The sequence below is a fragment of the Anarrhichthys ocellatus genome, unplaced genomic scaffold (assembly GCF_004355925.1).
Source record: "Anarrhichthys ocellatus isolate YVR2014 unplaced genomic scaffold, GSC_Weel_1.0 scaffold131, whole genome shotgun sequence".
Lineage (NCBI taxonomy): Eukaryota > Metazoa > Chordata > Actinopteri > Perciformes > Anarhichadidae > Anarrhichthys > Anarrhichthys ocellatus.
In genome coordinates, this window is record NW_022280161.1 from 79,974 (window position 1) to 102,700 (window position 22,727).

The 22,727-nt window shown below is 41.3% G+C and overlaps 1 protein-coding gene across 1 annotated transcript in view; it reads left to right on the plus strand.

The window, feature by feature from the left end:
* Positions 1-5,898: 5,898 nt before the first annotated feature.
* Positions 5,899-22,727, plus strand: part of ttc27 (tetratricopeptide repeat domain 27) — a 65,604-nt gene continuing 48,775 nt past the window's right edge. The window contains exons 1-3 of the mRNA XM_031877244.1: positions 5,899-6,203; positions 16,210-16,381; positions 19,388-19,511. Of these exons, the coding sequence (XP_031733104.1) occupies positions 6,113-6,203; positions 16,210-16,381; positions 19,388-19,511 (387 nt within the window). The 5' untranslated portion in view covers positions 5,899-6,112. The remainder of the gene's footprint in view (positions 6,204-16,209; positions 16,382-19,387; positions 19,512-22,727) is intronic.

A 22,727-nucleotide genomic window follows, 5' to 3' on the forward strand; every position in this document is an offset into this window, starting at 1 on the left:
TGTGTGTGTGTGTGTGTGTGTGTGTGTGTGTGTGTGTGTGTGTGTGTACTGTTGCGACTTCAACAAGTGGTTGAAACAAAGAGAGAGGCCTACATGTAATTTTGAAAGCCTTTATTGTGAAACCGCACCATCAGTTGTTAAAATCTCACCTATGTGTGAAATTTTGTTCAAACCACAACATTGGTGCCTCATTGGACGAGAGCCACTGGTATCCCAATGTCCCCCCTAAAGCCTCAAACCCTGAACCCTCAGGGACTTACTGATGTCACCTGGTAAGTATGAAGGTATATTTGTGTCTTTATTACGCAAACAAACAAAAAATGTTTTGAGAGCAAATTTCTCGCATTGCAATCAAAAATCAAGTTTGTAAGTAAAAATATATAAACTGAGAATAAATGATTTGTTAGTTTTGCTTATGAAATGAGAATTTTTGGCGGCAAAACAAAAACCTTTGCTCTCAAAAAACAACAACTTTGCTCTCAAAACAAAAAGCTTTGCTCTCAAAAGATGATGGATGTAGTGGGCGGGGCATACGCTGCTGAATGAGCCAGGAGTTTCTATTGGTTGGGTTCGACTTGGCATCTGCTTCCACTGTAAACAATGACGGGATGTGGTGAGCGACATGGAGGTAAGTTGACATTATATTGCTCTGTTTTGTCAAAATTATTTAAAATGTAGCGTCATGGAGTCTCTTTTTTTTTAAAGAACGACATGGGGGGCTGCTATGTTGACATGAAGCCCCACTTTCTGAGTACATGTAACGTTAGTCCACAGTGGGCAGATGCCAAGTCGAACCCAACCAATGGAAACTTTTGTTCGTTGTTTAGTTAGCCAGTTTATCAGGCTGGCTAACTAAACATTGATGAACATGCCTACGCTGTCTCCGGCTGGACGGGACAAAGCACGTCTCTCAGACGTGTAATAAAGCTCCTCTGTCCACCGAGAAAGAGGTCAGACTTCCTTGATCCTCACGGAGGGTGAAGGAACTCTGTCCCTCTTCAGCTGAATAGTATTCCTGTGACTCTGTTTGTACTCATTGGCTCATGTTTGATGACTTGTACACTCTTCATCATTTTTCTATATCTTATCCTGTAATGAATACTTAAAGATGGAGAGCTTAAGATACTTTTGATTTCTCACAAGGAAATACATTCATTTCCACCACAGTTGTACGGTCAAAGTCTCTCATTTCATGATCTAATATAATCAATAATGCTATTCTCCTAATATTGTAAAGGCTATCATGCGGTCCAGTGCCACAGATTCACAAACTCACAGTCCCACTGCAGACCACTCAAAGAGCTTTAACACTACATGTCATAATTCACTCATTCATGCACTGATGACAGGGGCTACGATGCAAGGTGCCACCTGCCCATCAGGAATAAACACATTCACACCCATCTATACACCGATGGCACAGCCTTCAGAAGTAATTTGGTGTTAAGGGTCTTGCCCAAGGACACACCGTCACGCACTGGAGGAGCCGTGGATCGAACCGCCGATCTTTGGAAGACGACCCGCTAACTTCTGAGCCACAGTCGCCCGTTTGAGGGATTATACTTTTGCATTTTAACTTAAAGGTGCCCTGAGGAGTTTTCTTGTAAACAAACAAAGGTTATGTTTACATTCAGTGCTACTCACCAAAATGCACTGTGCCTTGAGCTAGTATTTTAATTCCAACATTGTTCCCCAGCTAGCAGCCTTCTTATTCCCTGCCTTTGTTGGTGCATTGTTATGTTCCTACAGCCACCTGTTGATCGATCGAATAGTGTGAAACATTGGCAGGAATGCGCTTTGCATCACATGCATGTGCATGGGAGTCCTTGTGCAGAAGACAAACAAAAGGGGAACCTGCTCCTTCATTCTCAATTCTTTTTTTTTTTTTTTTTTTTTTTTACTGACAATGTATAACAATGAAATCCCTGAGTTTCCATGTCCTTAAGGTGAAATGTAACCCATTAATCAGAGGAACACCTCTGGGTCCTCAGCAATCACCACCACAGTTGTTAAAACCTGAATCATCTGGTGGCTCAGCTGCAGCAGCCAGGAGCTGCTTCACCCTTGGAAGCAGAAATGACAGTGAACAGGAAAAGTTGCTTGTAAAAAGATGACTCAGTGCCCCTGCAGGAGAGAGCTCTCTCTTTCCATTTGTATATTTGACACTTTATAAGCAGGTGTATGCGACAACATTTCTACACTGGCTTTGCATGTGAACAGAATCAAAAGAAGGGGGATCTAACCAACCTGTGATCTTGCATGCCAGGAGGATGGTATGAGCATCATCAAGCTGCTGGGCTTTACAAAAATACTATCTCAAACTTGAACATCCAATCCTATGGGATAAACTCAAACTAAGATGAAGCATTTGCAATTTATAAATACAATGACGACAGAAGTATGTATCATTCAATGATACGTATTGATTCCAAAATTATTGCGACAATCGGTGGTATCCACTAATTTAAAAAAAAGGAAGTTTGATAAGTGAACACAATTTATTAATTTACTTATGTTATGGCATTATGATAAGGACTGATAGTGAAGATATGGAGTGATCGTGCGACAGCTGTCACAGGCTTTATTTCCCCACATTGCTAATGCAGAGATTTTACTCACAGAATAATTGTGATATGTAATTGGTGATAACATTATTCACATTATTAGAAGATTATTGCTCTGTTCTGCATTTCTTTAGCGCTAATTGATGTTATCTTACCACAGCTGACCACTAGTGTCGATAGTTTCGGTCTCTCCTCCGAGTTGCAGACAGCGCTGATGAAATATTAAGCGAAATTTGATTTGAGGTTTTAGCTGGTTTATATCTTTAACAATTGAAATGTGCTTATAGTTATGGCTCACTAAAATGAGACTGCTGGTTTGACTGTTAATGACAAAGAGAATTTATAAGTGCAAAGTAACGTGTGATATGAAGTGATATTAAATGTGAGAGGCATCATTATACCTGTAATGATGCCTCAGACATTTCATTACAATCCGGCTTCAATTCATCACCTCACCATCGGCGTCGCTAATTTCCCCATGTCTCAAAAATGTTCGTATGCATGGCTCAATCTCTCCATTTAACCCATCCTAAGCATTTAGGAGCACTGGGCTGCTGTGAAGTACACGCGTAGCAACTTGGGGTTCAGTGTCTCGCTCAAGGATACTTTGACTTATTAACAGTAGGAGCCATTTTTTAATTCATTTTTTGACCATGATGCTAAGAAAGTGTAACGGGGACTACAAATGATCACAGGTTCTAAGCCTAAAACGCACAACATGAATGTTGCTAGTGATTCTGTCTTTGCCAATGACTTGAACTGTTTTTATTGTAGATTTGACACCGCTGATAATGCGCCACAGCAGGCGGAGTTTACCAGTTAGTGACATTAGGATTACCCTGGATGAGGTTAAGAAACTGTTCTTGACATGTACACTGGCAGAGAGATTAATTACCTGCAGCCAGTTGCTGTAACCTCAGTACCTATGAGTTTTGAGAAGATAGTATTAAGACATCTCCTCACTGTGGTCCCAGCATTTTAGGTTCCTTGGAGCCCACCTGCTGGTCGGGAAACTGATGGATCAAGTTAATTCAAGGCTCATTCTATGGATGAATCCTTTTCTCCTGAATAGTACCCAGCAGGTTAGATTCAACACAGCTATCTCCTTTCCTAAATTGAAATACAGGGCTGTTTTTTGTCTCCCATTTTTTATACAGTACACTGTATACAAATGATTTTCATGTCATGGTCCCAGCTGTGCCTCCCCCTCATTCCTTGTGTTTCTGCAGTTTTCCCCTCCCTTGTATTTCTTGTTAGTTATCTCTCTCTCTCTCTCTCTGTCAGTGTGTGTGTTTGTCTGGGCGTGGCTCTCTATTCCACTCCTTGTGGAACATGTCTCAGTCTCCACTCACACCTTTGTTAAGTATGCAGATGACACATCCTTGGTGAGGCTCCTAAAGCTCAACAATTCATCCATGGGTGGTTTTTGAAGAAGAGGAATGGAAGTACATTAAATGTTCCAGAGATGTTTTACATAGTAGAAGAGAAGTCCTAACCAGGTTAAAGGTGCTCAATACAGAATTCAGAGCATATTTATTGCCTCCACATGGAGACAGCCAGAACATTGGGTTCATGCAAGAACATTTTCATATTTGTATTTGAACTTTCTCTTACTTTTTTCTGCATGGTGGACTTGTACAAGTGAGTCATGTTAGATTCAGCAAACACTCCTGACTAGATAACTCTGTAAATGACCAGCATAAACATCAATGTCACCTGTGTGGACATTAGCGCATGTTCATCAGAACTCTAAATTTGCATAATTAATACTCCAATGATATTGAGCAAGACATTTAACCCCAGATTGCTCCCGTAGCTGTGCCTACGGTGTGATAGAATCTTAATTGTAAATCGCTTTGGATAAAAGTGTCTGCTAAATGACTGCAATGTAATGTAAGAAGTAAGTCAGCCATGACGCGCCAGTTTGCACTTCTTCACTACTTCACCTGCTGCCAAGCCGCGTCGCGCTCACCTCAGTCAACATTATCTGGCGGAGCTGGAGCCGGGTAGTGAGACGGAGCTTCGGCGTGGCTGGCAGAATGACCACAGCGGTAGTCCTCACTATATTCTACAATGCGCCGTTTACACTTCTCACCAACCTTTTTATATACAGAGACAAATTTAACCTTCAGTTAGTGCATAATTTAAGTTTTGAAATGTTCACATTGATGATGTAGTGTTATGAAATAGCAATCAATAGGCAATTTTGAATTATATTATTATTCAAAGTGCAGAGTCAAACAGGATAAAATCAACATAATTATGAAGTTTAATTTATGTAGGATTTTCTAACACAAGATTGCAATGAAATATACAATCCATTAGTGAAAAACTTGGATAACAGCAGACTCATTGTACATGACTCCTATAGGACAGGTGCGGACCACTCGTAATTTGTGTTCCCACTTAAGATAAAATTCAAAGTACGACAAGAAGATTTATGAGTGCAGCAAGTTCTCCTAAATCACTCATACAAACCACTTAAGGTTTATCTTTGTAAGGAGGGTTCTTGCATGAGGCCCTTTGTAATCAAAGTCAGTATCTTCTGGGATGTACAAATATACCAACCTTTAGGGAAATCAGCAGAAGTTATTGAAACATCTTGCCTTGGGCCAAAGTGTTCGACAGGCTTACAGACTGACCCATGACCCAGGATTTTATATCATGGAAAAACGCAGACCTTGCCTGGTATCAAACAGAAATGTCAACTTGTTACACTCACCAACCATTTACATAACATCAAAAACAGGGTTTAATTTCATGAAAATCTCAAGGATTATAATTTTAAAGAATTCTTAATGTATCATCTTTTATGTCTACTGTAATAAGCCTCTGGAAGCCTGGGCCCCATTTCCGAAAGCAGGTTTAACAAACTCTGACCTTAACCCTGAACTCTGAGTTGATTAACCCCGAGATGGAAAACTCCAGAACATCTGATCAGAGTTTTATTAATAAATAAAAAACAAATACCAAGATGCTGCTGCAGCAGGGTGGAGAGAGAGGGAGCAGTACAAAAGGGCCTGCCATTACAGACACAGCACAGCAGAGGCCCGCCAATCAAGCGATCAACCTAGAGGGCTCAACAGGAAACACCAAAATAAAACAGGATGTAACACTATCAGTACAGTAACACCGACAAACTGCATTGATCTGTTCTTGACCATAATGGCCACTAACTGTTGTTAAATGCGATTATATGCCATTAAATAGAGCCAACAGTAAGTGCAGTTAACATGCATGATAACATTGGTTATACAACATTGCGTCCCCATCTACATCAAGATCTTCCTGCCTGAACTTTGAAAAAACCCAGCACAGCCTGCGCAATCTTCGTTTGATTAATTCTCCCACAATGCAATGCGTATCTGTCATGGCTGCTCGCTGATACCACTTGCGCCACATGTGTGGAAATAAACATTGTATCTCTGACTGAGAAACACCTACTTGGCTCATTAAGAAAACGATTAATCGCTGGCTCTGATCTAGGACCGTCCAGACTGAAGGCAGCAGCTTTCACTTCACTTTAGCGGGAACCAGAGGCGCTAGCGATGCAGCTGGACGTAGAGATCCCCGTCCTCCGAGGCTTTTTAACACCCAGCGAGGCAACGGAATGGAAGCAGAATGTTTTCAATACTGCAGGTGAGACACGAGGCTGCCTTTTATTATTTCACCACACAATCGAGAACAGATCCTATTATCTGATGGGTGCTTTAAAATGGCTATACTGGCAAGTTGTAGTCGCTTAAGCAAAGTGACATTTAACGTTAATCGCAGCGGTAAAGAGGTGATACGTGTACACGACACTGGTTTAGCTGTTTCTGGTAATCTAAGTGTTTTAATGTCATGGTAAGGAAAGCTGTGGCCGCAGCTCGCTACAGTTAGAATGAAGTCATGTGAATTTCATAACTGCTAGAGCTATCAGCAACGATACGTGCCGATATCTCGTGTGTGCCAGACCCCATTCATTTTTGTGTTAATATCAATGTGCAATGTTGTGATTGTCGTTTTCATTCGTCATGCACACCCTTCGTGGGTTTATGGTTATTTAAATAAAATGTCAACTTGTTTAATTCACATTAGCTAACCTTAACTTTAGTTCGCCCCATTTTCTCAATCTTCTCAACACCGAGGTGGAGTTTAGAGGGAAATTCAGATTGCGCTATTGCTAACAGATGTTTAGCCTGAGAGCTAGCTAGCTGCATGGACAATCCTGTTACGGCGTTTTGCATGACTGTGAGCCGACAAACGAGGCACCTTACTTACTGCCGGAGTCTGGCGTGACGTCTTCTTTCCCTTCACCTGCTGCCAAGCCGCGTCGCGCTCACCTCAGTCAACATTATCTGGCGGAGCTGGAGCCGGGTAGTGAGACGGAGCTTCGGCGTGGCTGGCAGAATGACCACAGCGGTAGTCCTCACAATATTCTACAATGCGCCGTCAAAATAGTGCCCTTTCTGTCTCAAGTGTGACATGTTTTCACAGCCCGTTTGTCTATTATGTCACTTGAGTTAAAGGGTGCGCTCAGACCGTCTCTTCTCAAGCAGGACCCAGTGGCTGTAACGGGACCACGTGTTTCTATTGTCTAACCGGGCAGTAAATGTGCATTTAGTTGAACTGGAGCAATCCGTCAGTGGTCAGATGGAGTTATAGGTTATGGCCGAACTATCCAGTTTGACAGCAAAACCATTGAACAGCCGATGTGAACAGAAAAGGCTACTGCTTGTACGACAATTGACATGTGCTTCCACATCGAAAGCGCAACTTCACTTGTGTTCAATTTGGTACCAATGTGTCCCTGACCACCTTCAGAGGTGGTTTGGCTGATCCGTTGACAAACGCAATTTAATGCGAGGTCAAATTCTTAGGATCTACATGGAGGTAGGTGAGAGCGGTAGCTCGTTATTGTGGCTGTCCAGTCGGAGCGAGCTAACTAATCTGTGTAACTGATTTTAGTGCGGTACGTCAGCTGCATGTCTGAAGTTAGGCTGTTGGCAAGAATCTGCCGATACGATGGTATCTTTATGCAGGGGTTGCGATTAAATATATTAAGATACTGTAAGCAAGGGAATATATTGCCATTGTTTTCATTCTAAGTTCAGGAAAACTGTCACAGTATAAAGAACACACCACAGAAAATCTGAGTAAAAATACAAACCCTTTTATGCAATCACAACAAGTGGGATCTGCATTTGCATTTATTACAGTCTTGTACTGTTTGTGCAGTCTGAGCAAAGGAATTAACATGAAATGGTTCTTGCAGGATTCTATGGGTTAACAAATGAAGGAAATACAAAATGTAGACATAGTGAAACACGCACACTAAAAATGATAAATATATATTGTGTTGTGCATAAGACAAGGACGCTGTGTCTACGCTGCTCCATCACTGTTGGCTATGTAAATAGGAACACATCCAACATGCGTAAAGCACTATCAACGGCATCACCCAGATGTGCCAATCAACGGGACAAGGATAAAACAAACCGGAGCCAAAACTCCTTATGCTTTTTAGACGCAAAAGCAGAAAGTCATAAAACTATTGCATAAGTTATTGACCCTTTCATTGCTCTGACGGAAACTCAAAGTGACACTTGTGCTACTTTCAGATAGCTCTAGTTTCTTAAGAATTTGCGCTAAAGGCAGTGGTAGCGGGACGAAGGGTAAATTCTGCACTAACCCTGAACTCTCCAAGACCACTGCAACGAACAGAAGCACATGGCTAATTGTTATGCAGAAGGCATGACCTGCCCTTCTCCAGATCTGACTAGCTAGTACATGTTTAGAGACATGCACATTTCACTCCCCCTCTACCAATCCCTGTTGGCTATGTTACCCTTTAATGTAAGTATTGTAGTGATGAATGAGCGTTCTCTTTAATAATTTACTTCAATGATTAAAGAGGCTGGTTTCAGAATTGTGAACATTTCCAAGCATGCAGCAAATATTGTGGGACTTTTAAGCAGCAAAACTGACTGTAGTTATGAACTTGACAGAGGAGAGAGAACTGTGGTCAAAAACAGTCTTTTTAACCTCCCTGTGAGAAATAACCGAGATGAGAAAACTCTTAAATATATAAACATTTATTGGCCAGTTCCCAGCCTTGGTGTTGTTTTCCTGTGCAGAGGATTAAGTGGTGAAATCAGGATGACGTCATAGCAAGCCATACATGATATGCCTTAGATATGATAATGTTTATTATTTGGGTTTAAATGAGTCTAGTTGGCGTTGTCTGCATATATGCAGGTTTGAGCGATACTCGTTATATCTAAAAGAACAATATGATAACACTTAACTTTTAGCTTTTGGTGTGATCAGTGAAGTTATGCTGCTGTCCCTCATGTGTAAATATGCAGAGCTCTGCTCCACAGTAGTTCACATTTTAGATAATGTAATTTATTGTTTCCTCTTTAATGATGTATTATTTTATCCACCCATCCGCTATTAATCAGAATGTCAACATTTACGACCCGAACTGCAGATTATCCGTGATGCCCGCAGATATAACGCCAACCCCCACGTCTCTAGTATGAAGCCAATCGGAGGCAGTGACGGGTCATGGCGTCTGCATAGTAATTAACTACCGCCTTCTGTTTGTTGCACAGAGAATGTGTATTTTTGGAACAATGGGTGTTTGTTTTTAGGATTTCGGTCCATTGGACAAATGGACTTTCAGTCCAGTGGGACATTTTTCAGACTATTAGGGTTTCGTTATAATGGGCCGTAAAGTCTACTCCATTGTGTTTAGGATACTGTTTGTGTACTACTTACCCACAGGTCAGTGGACGCTCTGGATTCTACCAAATTGCTCAGTAGTAGATGGACTACTGTAGTTGCCATGGCAATGCACGTCCATGAATTTGGGAGCTGAGGGGGCTTCTGAAAGAGCACTGAGAAGAGGAATGGGTGTTTTTTGGGGTTTTGAGTGAAATTTAAGTATTTTTCCAGAATCACAGACTCAACTTTTAACTGTATTCTTTGCTTTAATATGCAATAGCAGTGTGCCTGGTGTTGTAATGGAGGTGTGGAGACTTTCATCTCGGCGGCGATCTAATAAACTGAGGGGCTGCCATAACAGCATGGTGAGAAGGGAGGGCTCTGGCTTCATGAGGGGAGAAATGAAAGCCTGAGGTACGGCCACATGCTTAATGACATTTCAGCTTCTCTTCAGGTCTGCCAATGCAGCAATTAAAGAAAACAAGAGGCCCTCAAATTGATACATAATTCACAAACATTCCAGCAATGAGCTGCAGTTCATAAGGCAACGGTGAATAGAATCTGCAAAAGTGTACAGTGCTGAGCGGCAATACAGATCCAAGACCAACGATGAGGAATATCTCAGACAGGCAATTTCTATACTGAGCACAAGCAAGTTTTCAACTGAACACTGCATATGGTCACAGTCGTGGCTCCCTCTGAATAGGTGGGGTGGCGCACACAGCCTTGATGACTTGAATGAATTTCATTAGTGTGGGTTTAATCAAGAGTTTAGTGGTCCTGTGATCATCTGCAAGCTGTTTTAGAGACTTTTCCTCTCTGACAAGAATACCAGTGGAAAAAAAACAACCGGAAAGCAAATCTCCATTTTGCTTCTTTCTTTCAATCTTTTTATTTTCAGTTTACACAGGAGTGCGACATGCCACTCACAAACAGAACAGCACGCAACATACCATTGACAAACAAAATATTGTGGACTTTCTTCCTTCACTGAGTCACTTGGATCCCACGGTTGCAAAACCTCTTAAGAAGAAACTTTAGTATGATTTTGGCATTTTTCTCTCCAATAAAATCCATTTCTTGGGATTTGTAATTACTACATATTCTTTTGCTATTTAACATCATTGTTTTCCATTGGTGATCAGTGATTCCAGTTTTAAGATCTCGTTCCCATGATTGCCTGCAGCTGTGAGTACTTGTATTGCTTAAAGAGAACAGTTTATGGTAAATGTAGCTTACTCTTCAGCTGACAGACCTGGTGAATGATTGTCTCTATCTGCTCTGGTCCATGACCTTCCTTATATTGGGCTATAGAGTTTAAGAAACTGCGTATTTGTAATTCCATTTTGCTTCTATGTTGACATGATGGTAGGTTTAGATGATAATGATCCTTGATGCACTTTCTGCCAGGAAAATGACAGTGGTTAAGTGTATTCACGTGTCACACCTTGTTACATTGTCAAGGTTCCATTATGCAACCACATCACCCCTCTGCTTCTCTGAGTCTCTCTTTTTTGACAGATACTATTTTCAATCATTGATTATTTCTTTTCCACTTTGCTGTTTTTCTCACAGTGAAGCTATCATGCAACTCTAAACTTCCTGCTGATTTTTCACAGTAAAAGTCAACTGGGAAACATTTTTGATGTCTTTGTTCTCATTACATCCAGATGGCAATCAATGAATCAAATACTTCAAATACTTGGACAAAGAAAATATAATATGATGCAATGATTGGACAGGCTACCTGCCTCTCCACCTACCTGCCTGTTTGCACGTATTTTGACTGTGCACTCATTTCTCGCCACTCGATTCTTCCACGAGCTGCTATCCTAACAGCTGTGACTACGAACAATAGCCATGTTAGTTGTTGGTGACTTTTTTGCTAGATTTAGCTGCTTTTTTCTTTTTAGCATACTCTTGTTGGTTGGTCAATGCTACCAACCCTGCCTTTATTGAGTCACTGAAAGACTTTTAATTTGAAACATTTGTGCAGGATGTGTTACTGCGGTATTTTTCTAGATAAAATAAGGCATTGTGATCTGATACATCTGCCCCTCTGATCCTACACTTATTACTCAGTACTTGCCTTACTACTTGAGTGACTGTGTGAAGTCCCTTTCAAGAGGGTTGAGACTAATGGTAGCTTTACACACTGTGCTAACTGTATTTTGTTTCTCTTAAGATTCAGTTTTCAGTGTAACTGTGATGTTACTGCCTGTCCGGCTCCCGTGGGGATGTAATCGTAACATTCGAATCGGTGGTCTACTCGTTCACATATCGCATGTCAGAGCTACTTTCTCTGCAGGGGGAGCCATGTTTTCCCACATTTTGTCACCTCTTTGTAAATATTGGACACCACACTGCTACATCCATCATGTGTCGGCAGGACTGATTAGGGATCACATCCCGCCGCTCCACAGTATACTGCCGCTTGCTTGTGAGGCGCCATGTTGTGATTTTGGCCGGATCGTGTGACAGGCCGGGAGGTCACTGGCCTGAGCTTTGAAGGGAATGAGCAGCTACATCTAGCGTTACAGGAGAGGGAGAGGAGGTTGTTAGACACACAGGGATTCAATTTAAAGGACATTTTAATCTGTTTAAAACGGGATAAAAAAAAAAAAGTATCTATAGTCGCGGGCATATTTTACACTGTCATTTAAAAAAACATATCGCAATCGTAAGCTATATCGATATTTCTTGCACAGCCCTAGTGCTTATATGTTTATCAGAGTAACTGGTTCATCAACAAAGTATTAAAATAATCCAACAGTGGGTCACGGTCTTAATTTCACCGTCCCATTAATCCAATGTGTAGGAATGGATCCATGTTAAAATTGATTTTACTCTTCGCTGAGTAGCTTAAATATACATACACAATTTCTCCTTTTTCAGTTTTTCCAGCATCTCTTTCACTGAAGTGTAACCCGCTTGTCTTGGAGCCATATTTCCTCTTCTGGCAAATGATTCACTTTAGGATCTCCTTTGGTATTCTTGTAACTTTTCTCGGGCTGTGCTCAACCAAAGAAATTCTTTGACCGACAGATTAGTAAATTTAATTGACAGATTTGTAAAAATCTGTCAATTAAAAGAATCATGCACAAAGAATCATGCAAAAGCATCACTTTAAATCTTGTGTTTACCAGAGATGGGCTCATAATTTTCTTGGAAATAAGACATTCAGCATGAAAAAACATAAACTAACTAATGAATTAAACGCATCTTAAACGGCTATGACTTATCAACTCATAGGCGCGCTTAACTTTTCCGTCCATTGTGCCCTACCTCGTTTGGATCCCTGGAGATTGTATAATTTCTCTGTGACCTCGCTTAAAGTTCAGTTATTTAATTTAGCGTCTGGCTCATTATCTTCACTTGCAAGTGGTTTGCCCACCTAAGCTTCAGTTCTGCTTGACTTTTGCTCCTGTAACTCTGTTACTCTGCAGGAGTTTGTGGTCAATGTTTTGTCTTGAGAGTAGCAATTTCTTGTTTTATTGAAGTCACAAGTTCATCTTTGAATATTGTTAGCTTGTCTCGGAGCTCTTGAGATGTCTTATGTCTCTGCTATTGTTAGCTAGCACTGCCTCAGTGTGGTCAGGAGTTTTCCATGCTGCGTTGTCCTCGTTGTTTTCTGAGATTTCTTCTATTGCATTTAACTTTAGTATTGTTTTTCCTGCGTCTGCATTTTTTTACCCCACTCATCTCTAAATGTAAGCATTTGATTTTCGAGTTTCACGGATTGGGTGGGCAAGCAATTAAGCAACATTTTGGTCCACCATCGTAGCTTAGCTTCACTGTTTTGGTTGTTTATTTAAAGAGTAACTGCATACTTAAATGTATTTTTTTAAGCAGGACTAAATGATATAACTGTACTTTGATGAAATGCATCATTGTTGGTGTTATTGTTCACATTTTTACCAAATTTATAGTAATCCGCATTTTATGGTTGAAAATGGCTCAAAACACCATCTACGGTTTTAATTCAGTCCTAATCTTGCAAGGTCAATTCCTCACCTCTCTCCAGAGTCCACTGTTTTTATTTTTTCAGTTTGCAAAGTATTCTCACAAGTTGTAATTTGTGGCCCGATAAACAGTAAATTCATCAAATTCAGTGCCCCTTGCCATTCCAAGCCACTGTAGCTGTCACGTTTGTCGACTCTGTGTCCAGACTTTCGTCATACGTCATCCTGGAAATTATTACAGCTTTAATAATATCAAACTATTATATAGTTAATTTCAGGATAACCAAGGCATTCAAACAAAAAAGCTTAATTTAGCTTTTGCCTGTTTAATTTCAACAAAACAGCAGCTGATGTAATCCGTTACCTGTAATTCAACACCACCTCTGTTCTCTATGGCACAGGAGCCTCCCAACTGATTTGATGTATTGAAAGTCAACGGGGAAGTCGTAGAAAAGTGTTTCCTTGATTTAAAAAACGACAACCAATGGCCACTGCATAGAAAGCTAGCACAGCAGATTTTGGGGTCAGAAATGGTGTTTGTAGAAAGTGTAAATGCTGTTCACGAAGCTGCGCCAGTCAGACGGAAACTGTTTGAATTCCCTAAGCAGCAAATGAGATTGCATATCAGATTTAGCATTCGAGGCATGCCGAGTTGTCTGGAGATTGGCTGAACGTTCTCCTGGATTTAAAGACGTGTTTTTTTGCAGAGACAATCATGGAGGATGGTTGAAGCTGACAGTGTTTGTTTTGTCAGTACTCGTCTTATTCTGTGTGCATGTGTGAGGTCTGTCATGGAGACATTTGGACTGTTAATGCTACATCCATACTACTCAGTTTCTATTTGGATGCAGAGTTGTCAAATAGAAACGATCTCCGTCCACACGGGAGTTTCAGCATCATTCTCGAGTTGATCTGCATCCACACGGCAGCCTTCGAAGGCGGACAGCACGTGACCATTAACGTACACTGGGCATGCGCGTGACGGTGAAAACAGGAAGTGGATTGGTTGCTTAGTTAAACAAAATACGACGGAGTAATAAAGTAGTCTTTAATAATGAAAGGTTGTATTTGATACTTAAGATCTTCCTCTATAAACTCAAACGGACACAGTTCGTGGAAAGTTTTAGAAGTTTTATTTTTCAGACGTAGTTACAGCGCTGCGGCTCTCTCTCTCTCTCATCAACTTTACTTTAAAATCAACACATACACGTTTACTAGATTATGGGTCCATAAATGTGGTCAACACACGTCGATCACTCGTCTCTCACTCATTTCCTCTGTGTTGTCTGTTTGTCACTCCTAGCTCTGAATAGCATTTATTGCTCCTGTGGTGTAGCTCCGCCATTGGGGTATTCCTTCATGAGATACGGCATCAGGGGATAAGCTGGGTCACCCAGCAGAAAAACGGGGACAGCATCTTCGCCCTCTATCAAGGGCGTTGGGGAATTGCTCCATCTTTTAGGGCACAACTCTAGCTCTGAACATCATGTAACATGTCCGAGTAGCTAGCTAGCTTCTAAGCTAATTTTAACATTACCGCCAATGGGGAAATGCTAACCTCGATTAGCATTAGCGAATATAATATATCTTCGTACATCTTTTCATGCTTCATACAGACATACTTACAGACTAAGGTCTCTCAAGGCTACCAAACGGAAGAAGTAAAACGAAGCGCCGTGTCTTCTCATTAGAATCTAAAAACAACGAGGCACTAACTGTTGTTGTTGTAACTCGTAGCTCTGAATAGCATTTACGGCTAACTGGCTTGGCCGCTTAATAGGGCTGATGACGCCGCTGGTCACGGCGCTTGCTAATCGGTCCAACAGCTGCTTCCTCCACAGAAATGCGGACTTTACTGCACAACAGCTGCTAGCTGTTGTGCTAGCAGCAATGCTTGAAATTAGTTATCCATGTTGAATTTAATTACTGGTCGCCCTAGCTGTTTGTTTTCTTCCGGGTACGGGTCACGTGATAGTGAGTGTAACGAATCAGGGACGGAGACGTCATGGCTGCTAATAACCAATCCAGTAGCGAACATGGGTGTGGGCTCATTTTTTCTAACACACATCCGTTTCCGACCGTCCACACTCAACCAAAACCCCGGAGTTTTCAAATACCTCCAACCTCGGGGGAGTTTTCAGACTCCTCCGTTTAGGGTGCTCCAAAACTCCGGCGTAGTGTGGCCGCTCAGTGTAAACGTAGCAAATACGGAGTAAAAACGGAGTAGTATGGACATGGCCTAAGTTAGCTGGGCCTCGTCATGCAGCTCAGAACACCAGCTACTTACCTCCTCTCTCTCTCTCTCTGTTCTCTCCACTGGGGGAAAACAAAGCAATCAATGCTAATGAGCCAAGCCCTTCTCCCTCCTCAAATAAAAAGCTAATGAAAGGCTGGGAGATGTTGAACCGAGCACACCACAATTATTTCTGGTCGAGAAGCAGCGGCCCAGCAGCTGCCCTCTGTCCTTTCATAAATCAATATTTTTCACCATCTCACCATCAGCCTCTTCAGCTGGCCCTCCTCAACACACAACGCAGTGTGTGGTGGTGTGGGAGAGTTAACCAATTTATGTCTTGCTCTAGATACACTCTTGTTCCATTTGGAGCATTTAGTATTTAAAACACAATACCAAGAGTACAATTGTTGAGCACTGGGGTGATCTCTTTATTGAGGTTCACATTCTTCAGATTTAAAGGCTTAAATGCATTCAGTCTGCGTCAGTTTAAATACACAGTACACACAATACCCTGCATCATTCACAGTGTCGGATATATGTGTGTGTGTGTGTGTGTGTGTGTATGTATGTATGTATGTATGTGTGCATGTGTGTGTATTTATGTATGTATGTATGTATGTATGTATGTATATATATATGTGGCCACTGTGTTTGACATTGTGTCCATGTGGTCGCATGAATTGAACTTGACGAGTAAGCACATGCTCAATGTGAACTCTAAGCTGTGTTCTTCTAGAGTCGGGCCCCCTGCTGGAGTCCTTGATGGAGGGGGACTTTGAGGCTGTTCTGCTGAGCCCCCAGGTGTTAGATCTGCTCACTGGAGATGGCAGCTGCAGCGAGGGGGAGGACATCGAGGCCTACCTGGAGAAACGGGTCTTGCAGTACCTTGATGATGACCACACCAAAAGGTAATACAGCAGGGAGGAACACCAGCCATCAAATCAACTACATAATTAAGCCATTTTTCACACTGGGGGTACATCCCAAGTCTCTTATTTGTCATTTCCTCGCTTGAACTGGAAGTTGTTCTGCGCTGCATAATTGAAGGCCGTCCCAAAGCTCTTATTTCTGCTCTGAGGAGCGAGGAGGGATCTCTGAGGAGCCATGAGCGAGGACGCACGAGATCAGCCTTCCAGGAAGTGTTTTACGTTAAGACACGCCCCCTCATTAGTTATGTGATTGGACGCTGCAGCTGATCAGACTGATCTGATTGTTCTCAACATCACTTTCATACCAGACTGAAGACAGATCACAGGTTAAACTCTAGTTTCATATTTGATTAGTTTTCTGATTCACCATCTGGTTTCAATGTGTTTATTGTAGACTGAACAACAAAAGAACCACAAACAACTTTCTTCATTTATTAGAAAGATTTGTCTTTTCTTGATCTGATATTTCCCTCAATAACTTTTATTATTGATACAATTAAAGTCAGAGAGAGCTGAGATATGAAATACGTTTTTACATCATTTATTATCATTTCATTCAGTCACGTGAGGCTGATCATTCCTGAGTGTCGGGTTTGATAAGTTATATAATTTAAATTTCCCCAAAACATGGAGCCTATTAAATTCCAGTGTTCAAGAGAAACCATAATCACATTCTGGGTTAATTAATAATGACGTCAGAATTTCAAAGCAATTAATAAATAAATATGACAAACTCATTCTGCTGTAGAAATCGGTCCTGCGCTTATAAACAGAACACAGTTTAAATACTCAATGCAGTTTGTTAAACGGGTAACTGGCGACAGAAAGAACACACCACTACTCTGACGGTGATGATTACTGTCTTTATTAGTATAAGTACAGTGATCATGTGAGCAGACACAAACTATCAAAAGTCTCTCCAGCTGTTAAAGCCGACTGACGGCTGATCCAGCTGTGATCAGCTGACCCGCCGTCATCAGAAACAGACATCGCTTCACGTGATGATGCTGAGGAAAGGACAACGCATGTCTCTTAAAACATATTTCCTCTCTCCTCGCATGGTTGCGTCTCTCCATGCATCCCTGGTGGGAGGGACTGAAACGACTAAACGCAAGGAAAAGATGCAAGTGAGGGGAAACGGGGATGCAATTAAGAGACTTTGGATGTACCCTGAGAATCAGGTGCTGTGGATCCAGTCCTTTAGAGGGGGAAGAGTGAAAGTCTAGTCATCTTGATGACGTGTGTGAAATTAAGATGAAGCATAATGTTATCTCTTGGGTTCTGTTTGTGATATCCTTTCAAATCTATCAGACTTTTTCCAGTAGCATTTCACATCTGTGTATCTGTCACCTCTGCACTCCCTAGTTGGAATTGTGTAGAAACATGGCACGTAACACAACTGTTGAAGTTTAATGGACTAAATAGGATTTTGCGTTGCCCATGACGTGCACAGGTAGAGTATGAGTATCAGGTCAAACATACGTTCTCTTTTTATCATCCGCTTTCTTAAAAAGATACCTTAAGAGGTGTGGGAGCGTGTGGCTTCAGGTACCAGTGAAACATTGGGATCGGATCCAGGAGGTTCACTTTGAGGCTTATCACACACCTTAAAGCGCCACACAGTGGATTATGATGCATGGGAAGGATTCTACAACTGGAAAGTTATACCAGCAGCAGTTATTTATCTTTCGTTGGGATGGTCTTGAGGTAAACAGTAACGCTGTTCACGCTACAAAGTAATCTACACGACTATGCAGATGCCTCTGCATTGACTGCACAAACATAAATGTATATCACAGTACAGGAAGAGGCAAAAAGCCAACTGGGCTTATTTGAAGCCTCCACCTATATAATATTACAAAGAACATAAAATGAATATGCATAAGAAATGACTATGTCAAATATTATTGACAAGATGTTTTTACAAGAAATATGATAACAATATCAATACATGACAAACGACAAAAGAGAGAGAATGTAATTGTTTGTGAGAGTCAGCCTGGGCTTGTTTGTTCAGGGTGTATTGGTTTATACACCTGCATTATCTCTTAAACAATAGTAATGCTACAAGTCCCTAAGAGTGAATCAACAATAAATATAATATAACAGCTAAAACAAGAAATGCATAAAAAAGCAATTGCAAAAGGTTGATGTTTATTGTGCAGCTTCAACAATGACCTAATGTCATTCCTGTCAAATTAGCTGTTCAATGATGCGGCAGTTATCTTTTCAATAACGTTGCCACAAAGCGATATCTTCCCTTGGCATGTAGGCGAGTTACTTGGGCCAGTTGGTTTACGTTGTGGTCGTGTTGGGGGTCCCAGCACAGGCACCCCCACTCAGAGGCGTGGAGAGTAGAAGAGCTCCTCTTTCTACGGCTAACATAAAAAAGATGTGAACATTGACATGATTTTTGACTGCAAAAATGGATGGCTAATTGTGATTCCAGTAATATTCTGTTAATGACAATAAATATGTAAATAAGAGTGTCTATGTGGAACTGATGATGCGGGTTTGCCGGTGAAAGTAGCAAAGCTGTTCTCAAGAGTGCTTGTTTGTTCTCCTCTCACCACCTCTATTCTTTTATTTGTGAATTATTCATTTTTAATAAGGACAGCTTAATATCTCCCTACCGGCTCTCAGGGGAGAACTGCCCGTGAGTAAATGTTGAATGCAGCACATATTACTCCTCCTCCCTTTGGATCTGTTTCTTCTCTTCTATCACCTTCCATCACTTCCTCAGCCTAATAGAAAAGCAGCAAAGCATGTCGCTATTGGTTGCCTGTTTTTAAATCCCTCTAATTGCCTGGAGAGTGAAAAGGACTGTTGTCCCTGTGCTTTTCTATACAATTGTGTGAGCATCTATAAATCCCAGAGGATGTTTTTCTGAATTCTGAAACCTTTAAGGATCTTTTAGATATCATTTCTTCTCTCCAGTGTTTCTGTCCACTAAGTCCAGTGTGCGTCCTGTCTCTCCTGCTGCAGGGAGCTGGCGGTGATGGCCCTGGCTGTCTCTTGCCTCCACATGTTTGCCCAGAGTAACTGGACTGGTCCTCCTCTCTCCATCCATATCTCTGAAGTGCTGCCTCAGACCCTGCTCTCATCTCAGGTATGACGCCATCATTACTCTCCTGCTTTTGTGTCCTGCAGCACTGATTTTTATAATGGCCGGGTTACTGAAAAGTTAAACTCACTCTTGGGGGCGACTGTGGCTTAGTGGAGAGCAGGGTCGTCCTTCAATCAAAAGGATCGGTGGTTCAATCCCCGGCTCTGCATGTCGATGTGTCTTTGGGCAAGACACTTAACCCCAAAATTGCTCCCATAGCTGTGCCTACGGTGTGTGAATGTTAGTTAGTCCTGATGGTGGGCATGGTAGCCTGCCATCAGTGTATGAATGGGTGAATAATGACAAGTTGTGTGAGAGCGCTTTGAGTGGTCGGAAAGACTAGAAAAGTGCTGTACAAGTCTATTTACCATCTTGACGTGTTGATACGTTTGTGTCGAGGCCAAATTTACAAATACATTAAAATTCATCAACTGAAATCTAAATATTTTTTAAGTCACAAAATGCAAATTGTAAGACCTCATGAAGACATTGATGTTCTGTCATTTTTACTCTGGCACAACTTTTTGTAAGCAGCCAAATGTAAAACATCCAATTGTACGTACCAGGATTGATTTTTAACTTGCGCAAAATATTGATAATGAAATCCTAGCATATCTGTTACCTTACAGTCTTTCCAAACTCGAACCTTTCAGTCTGTAATTTTATTTTAAATCATCTCTATTTTCATATGGTCCGATCGGGGTTACTCAAGGTTGGCAATATGCAATCGGGTCGCCAGAGGGCGATGGCGTGGCTCAGCAACTTATGATGCAACACAGTTCGTTACATGAATACACATTTATAAAAGAGTGTGAACATTGTATTTAAAATATTAAAACATTAATAAAAAAATATTTAATAGCAATGTCTCCTCTTCAAACAAATTGCAAAAGTGTGTGTGTGCATGGTGCGACCATATCATAGCATCATGTTCTGTTTAGGATTATTATCTCATCTTTAATATCACAATCCAAATATCCATATCATTATTCATATCGTCAACTACTCTCGTGGACGCGCCGCTCCACCACAAACATCTGGACGTCCGTCGAGCCGTCCTATTCTCCTGAATGCAATATCTCAGGAACGTCTGGAGGACATTTCTTTATATTTGGCACAAAGATCCACTTGGACTCAAGGAGGAAGCGATTAGATCTGGCAGTCAAAGGTCTTTCTAGTTTTCTGGTGCGTGTATGTGAAGGGCATTGGCTGGTTGGAAGTAAACATCGGCCCAAGATGTTGCCTAGCAATGCAATTATGTTGAAAAATGTTAGTTCTGACATAAGCTAGGTCAAATTCTTTATCGATGCAGGAAAAGCAAATTGTTGGTGACATATGATACGATCACCAATATTCAGAAGCCTATATTGAACTGACACAAAAACGATTGTTATGGCCTCTTCACGTTAACGTTCTATTTTTGTGAAGTTTCACGCACCATCTCCAACCTCTAGTTCAAAATTAAACAAAGAACTTGAGTTTTCAATTATAAATAATTATGTATATTCTTTCTGGTAATGTCTATTCATTTATTGAAGTGTTGTTGAGGAAGTTTACATTTGGACCATCAAATACGTACTTTGGGACTTGACGGCCCGTGAGGCCAGTGCCTTAAGATATTAGTCCATCCCTGATTACTATACGGAAACTAAACTATCAAACCTGTCCTTGCGGCACTGGTTATGGGATATAACACTTCCTCAACTGATTGCGCCATTGACTACAATGTAATCTTGTATATCATGTATTTTCAGTTCCCAGTATAAAAATATATTGAACATTCTTTGGCTGATGCTTTCTTGTGCTTTTATTCTGTTGTAACAAGGAAGTAATCTCAATCTACATGACATCCTCTCAACCACATAATGACTTGCTGAGATACGTAATTCACTTGATGATATTTTGTAATGGTGATGTGCATGTTGTTTCTATGTTTACTGATGGGCTGTATATTTGTATTTGAAGATTAGAGCAGAGTAGAACCAGAGAGCTGCATGCTGCAGGAGAGGTTTCCAAGCGTCTCTGGGGTCCTAATTACACTGAGTTGTGGAGATTGCTTCCTCTCGTCACAGCGGTGCTGAAGGCTGAATAGTGTTTTTCACAATACCATTACACTCAAAGAGACGGCCATTTATTTGATCAAAGTAATTCCTTTGGCATCAATCTGTGCTATCTGTGCTGTCACACCAAGGATCCTGTGTTTTTAGACAGGTCTTAATTACATGCGTGATCGCTCAGGGGAAGTGGTGGACAAACACGGAACAGCCAGTGTTGTACGGATTTAATTCATCTAGGAATATGAGAAGACGTTATTGCACTCCAGAAACTAATTCACAAGGATCTTAAAAGTGTACCATGCTGAGTGTGATGATCACCATGGGGAAACTGGCTCATCGTTATTTACAGCTAAAAAATAATATAATGTGGCAAATGTGGTCATAGACATGTTGAATCAGCATTTGATGTTGGAGAGCAATCTATAGATAAGTATGAAACGATACGCACATGATTTATTCTGTGTAAATGATATGAACATGTGAGATAAGTATGTGCACATTAGATCTATCGCTATGTAATGATTAAATATTTATTCATTTTTTTCTATAGCTGGAGACAATATACACACAATTGGAAAGTGTTTGGTCATTCACCTGAACGGTCATGCAGGACGTTCTCAGCATTCATGCTTTGGACAGACTGCAATGTTACTACAACAAGACAACTGGATAGGGAGGTAGATGAGGACACATGGAAGGAGGCTCAGAGGTAGATGAGGACGCATGGAAGGAGGCTCAGAGGTAGATGAGGACGCATGGAAGGAGGCTCAGAGGTAGATGAGGACGCATGGAAGGAGGCTCGGAGGTAGATGAGGACACATGGAAGGAGGCTCAGAGGTAGATGAGGACACATGGAAGGAGGCTCAGAGGTAGATGAGGACACATGGAAGGAGGCTCAGAGGTAGATGAGGACACATGGAAGGAGGCTCAGGTTAGGGTGCCCTCAGTGGATAGATGCTGGACGTTAGAATGAACAAACCATCAAGGGGAAAATTTGGTTAAGTGGATTGTTTTACTTTAAACATCCATTATAAAGCTGCACTAATACTGAAATGACCACGTCTTGATCTGTTCAGTGAATCAAATGGCTGTTGATTGATGGTTGAAACAGAAGCTCGGGCCACTCTGCCATAAAGCCCCGACTGGTGGAGGGCTGCAGTGA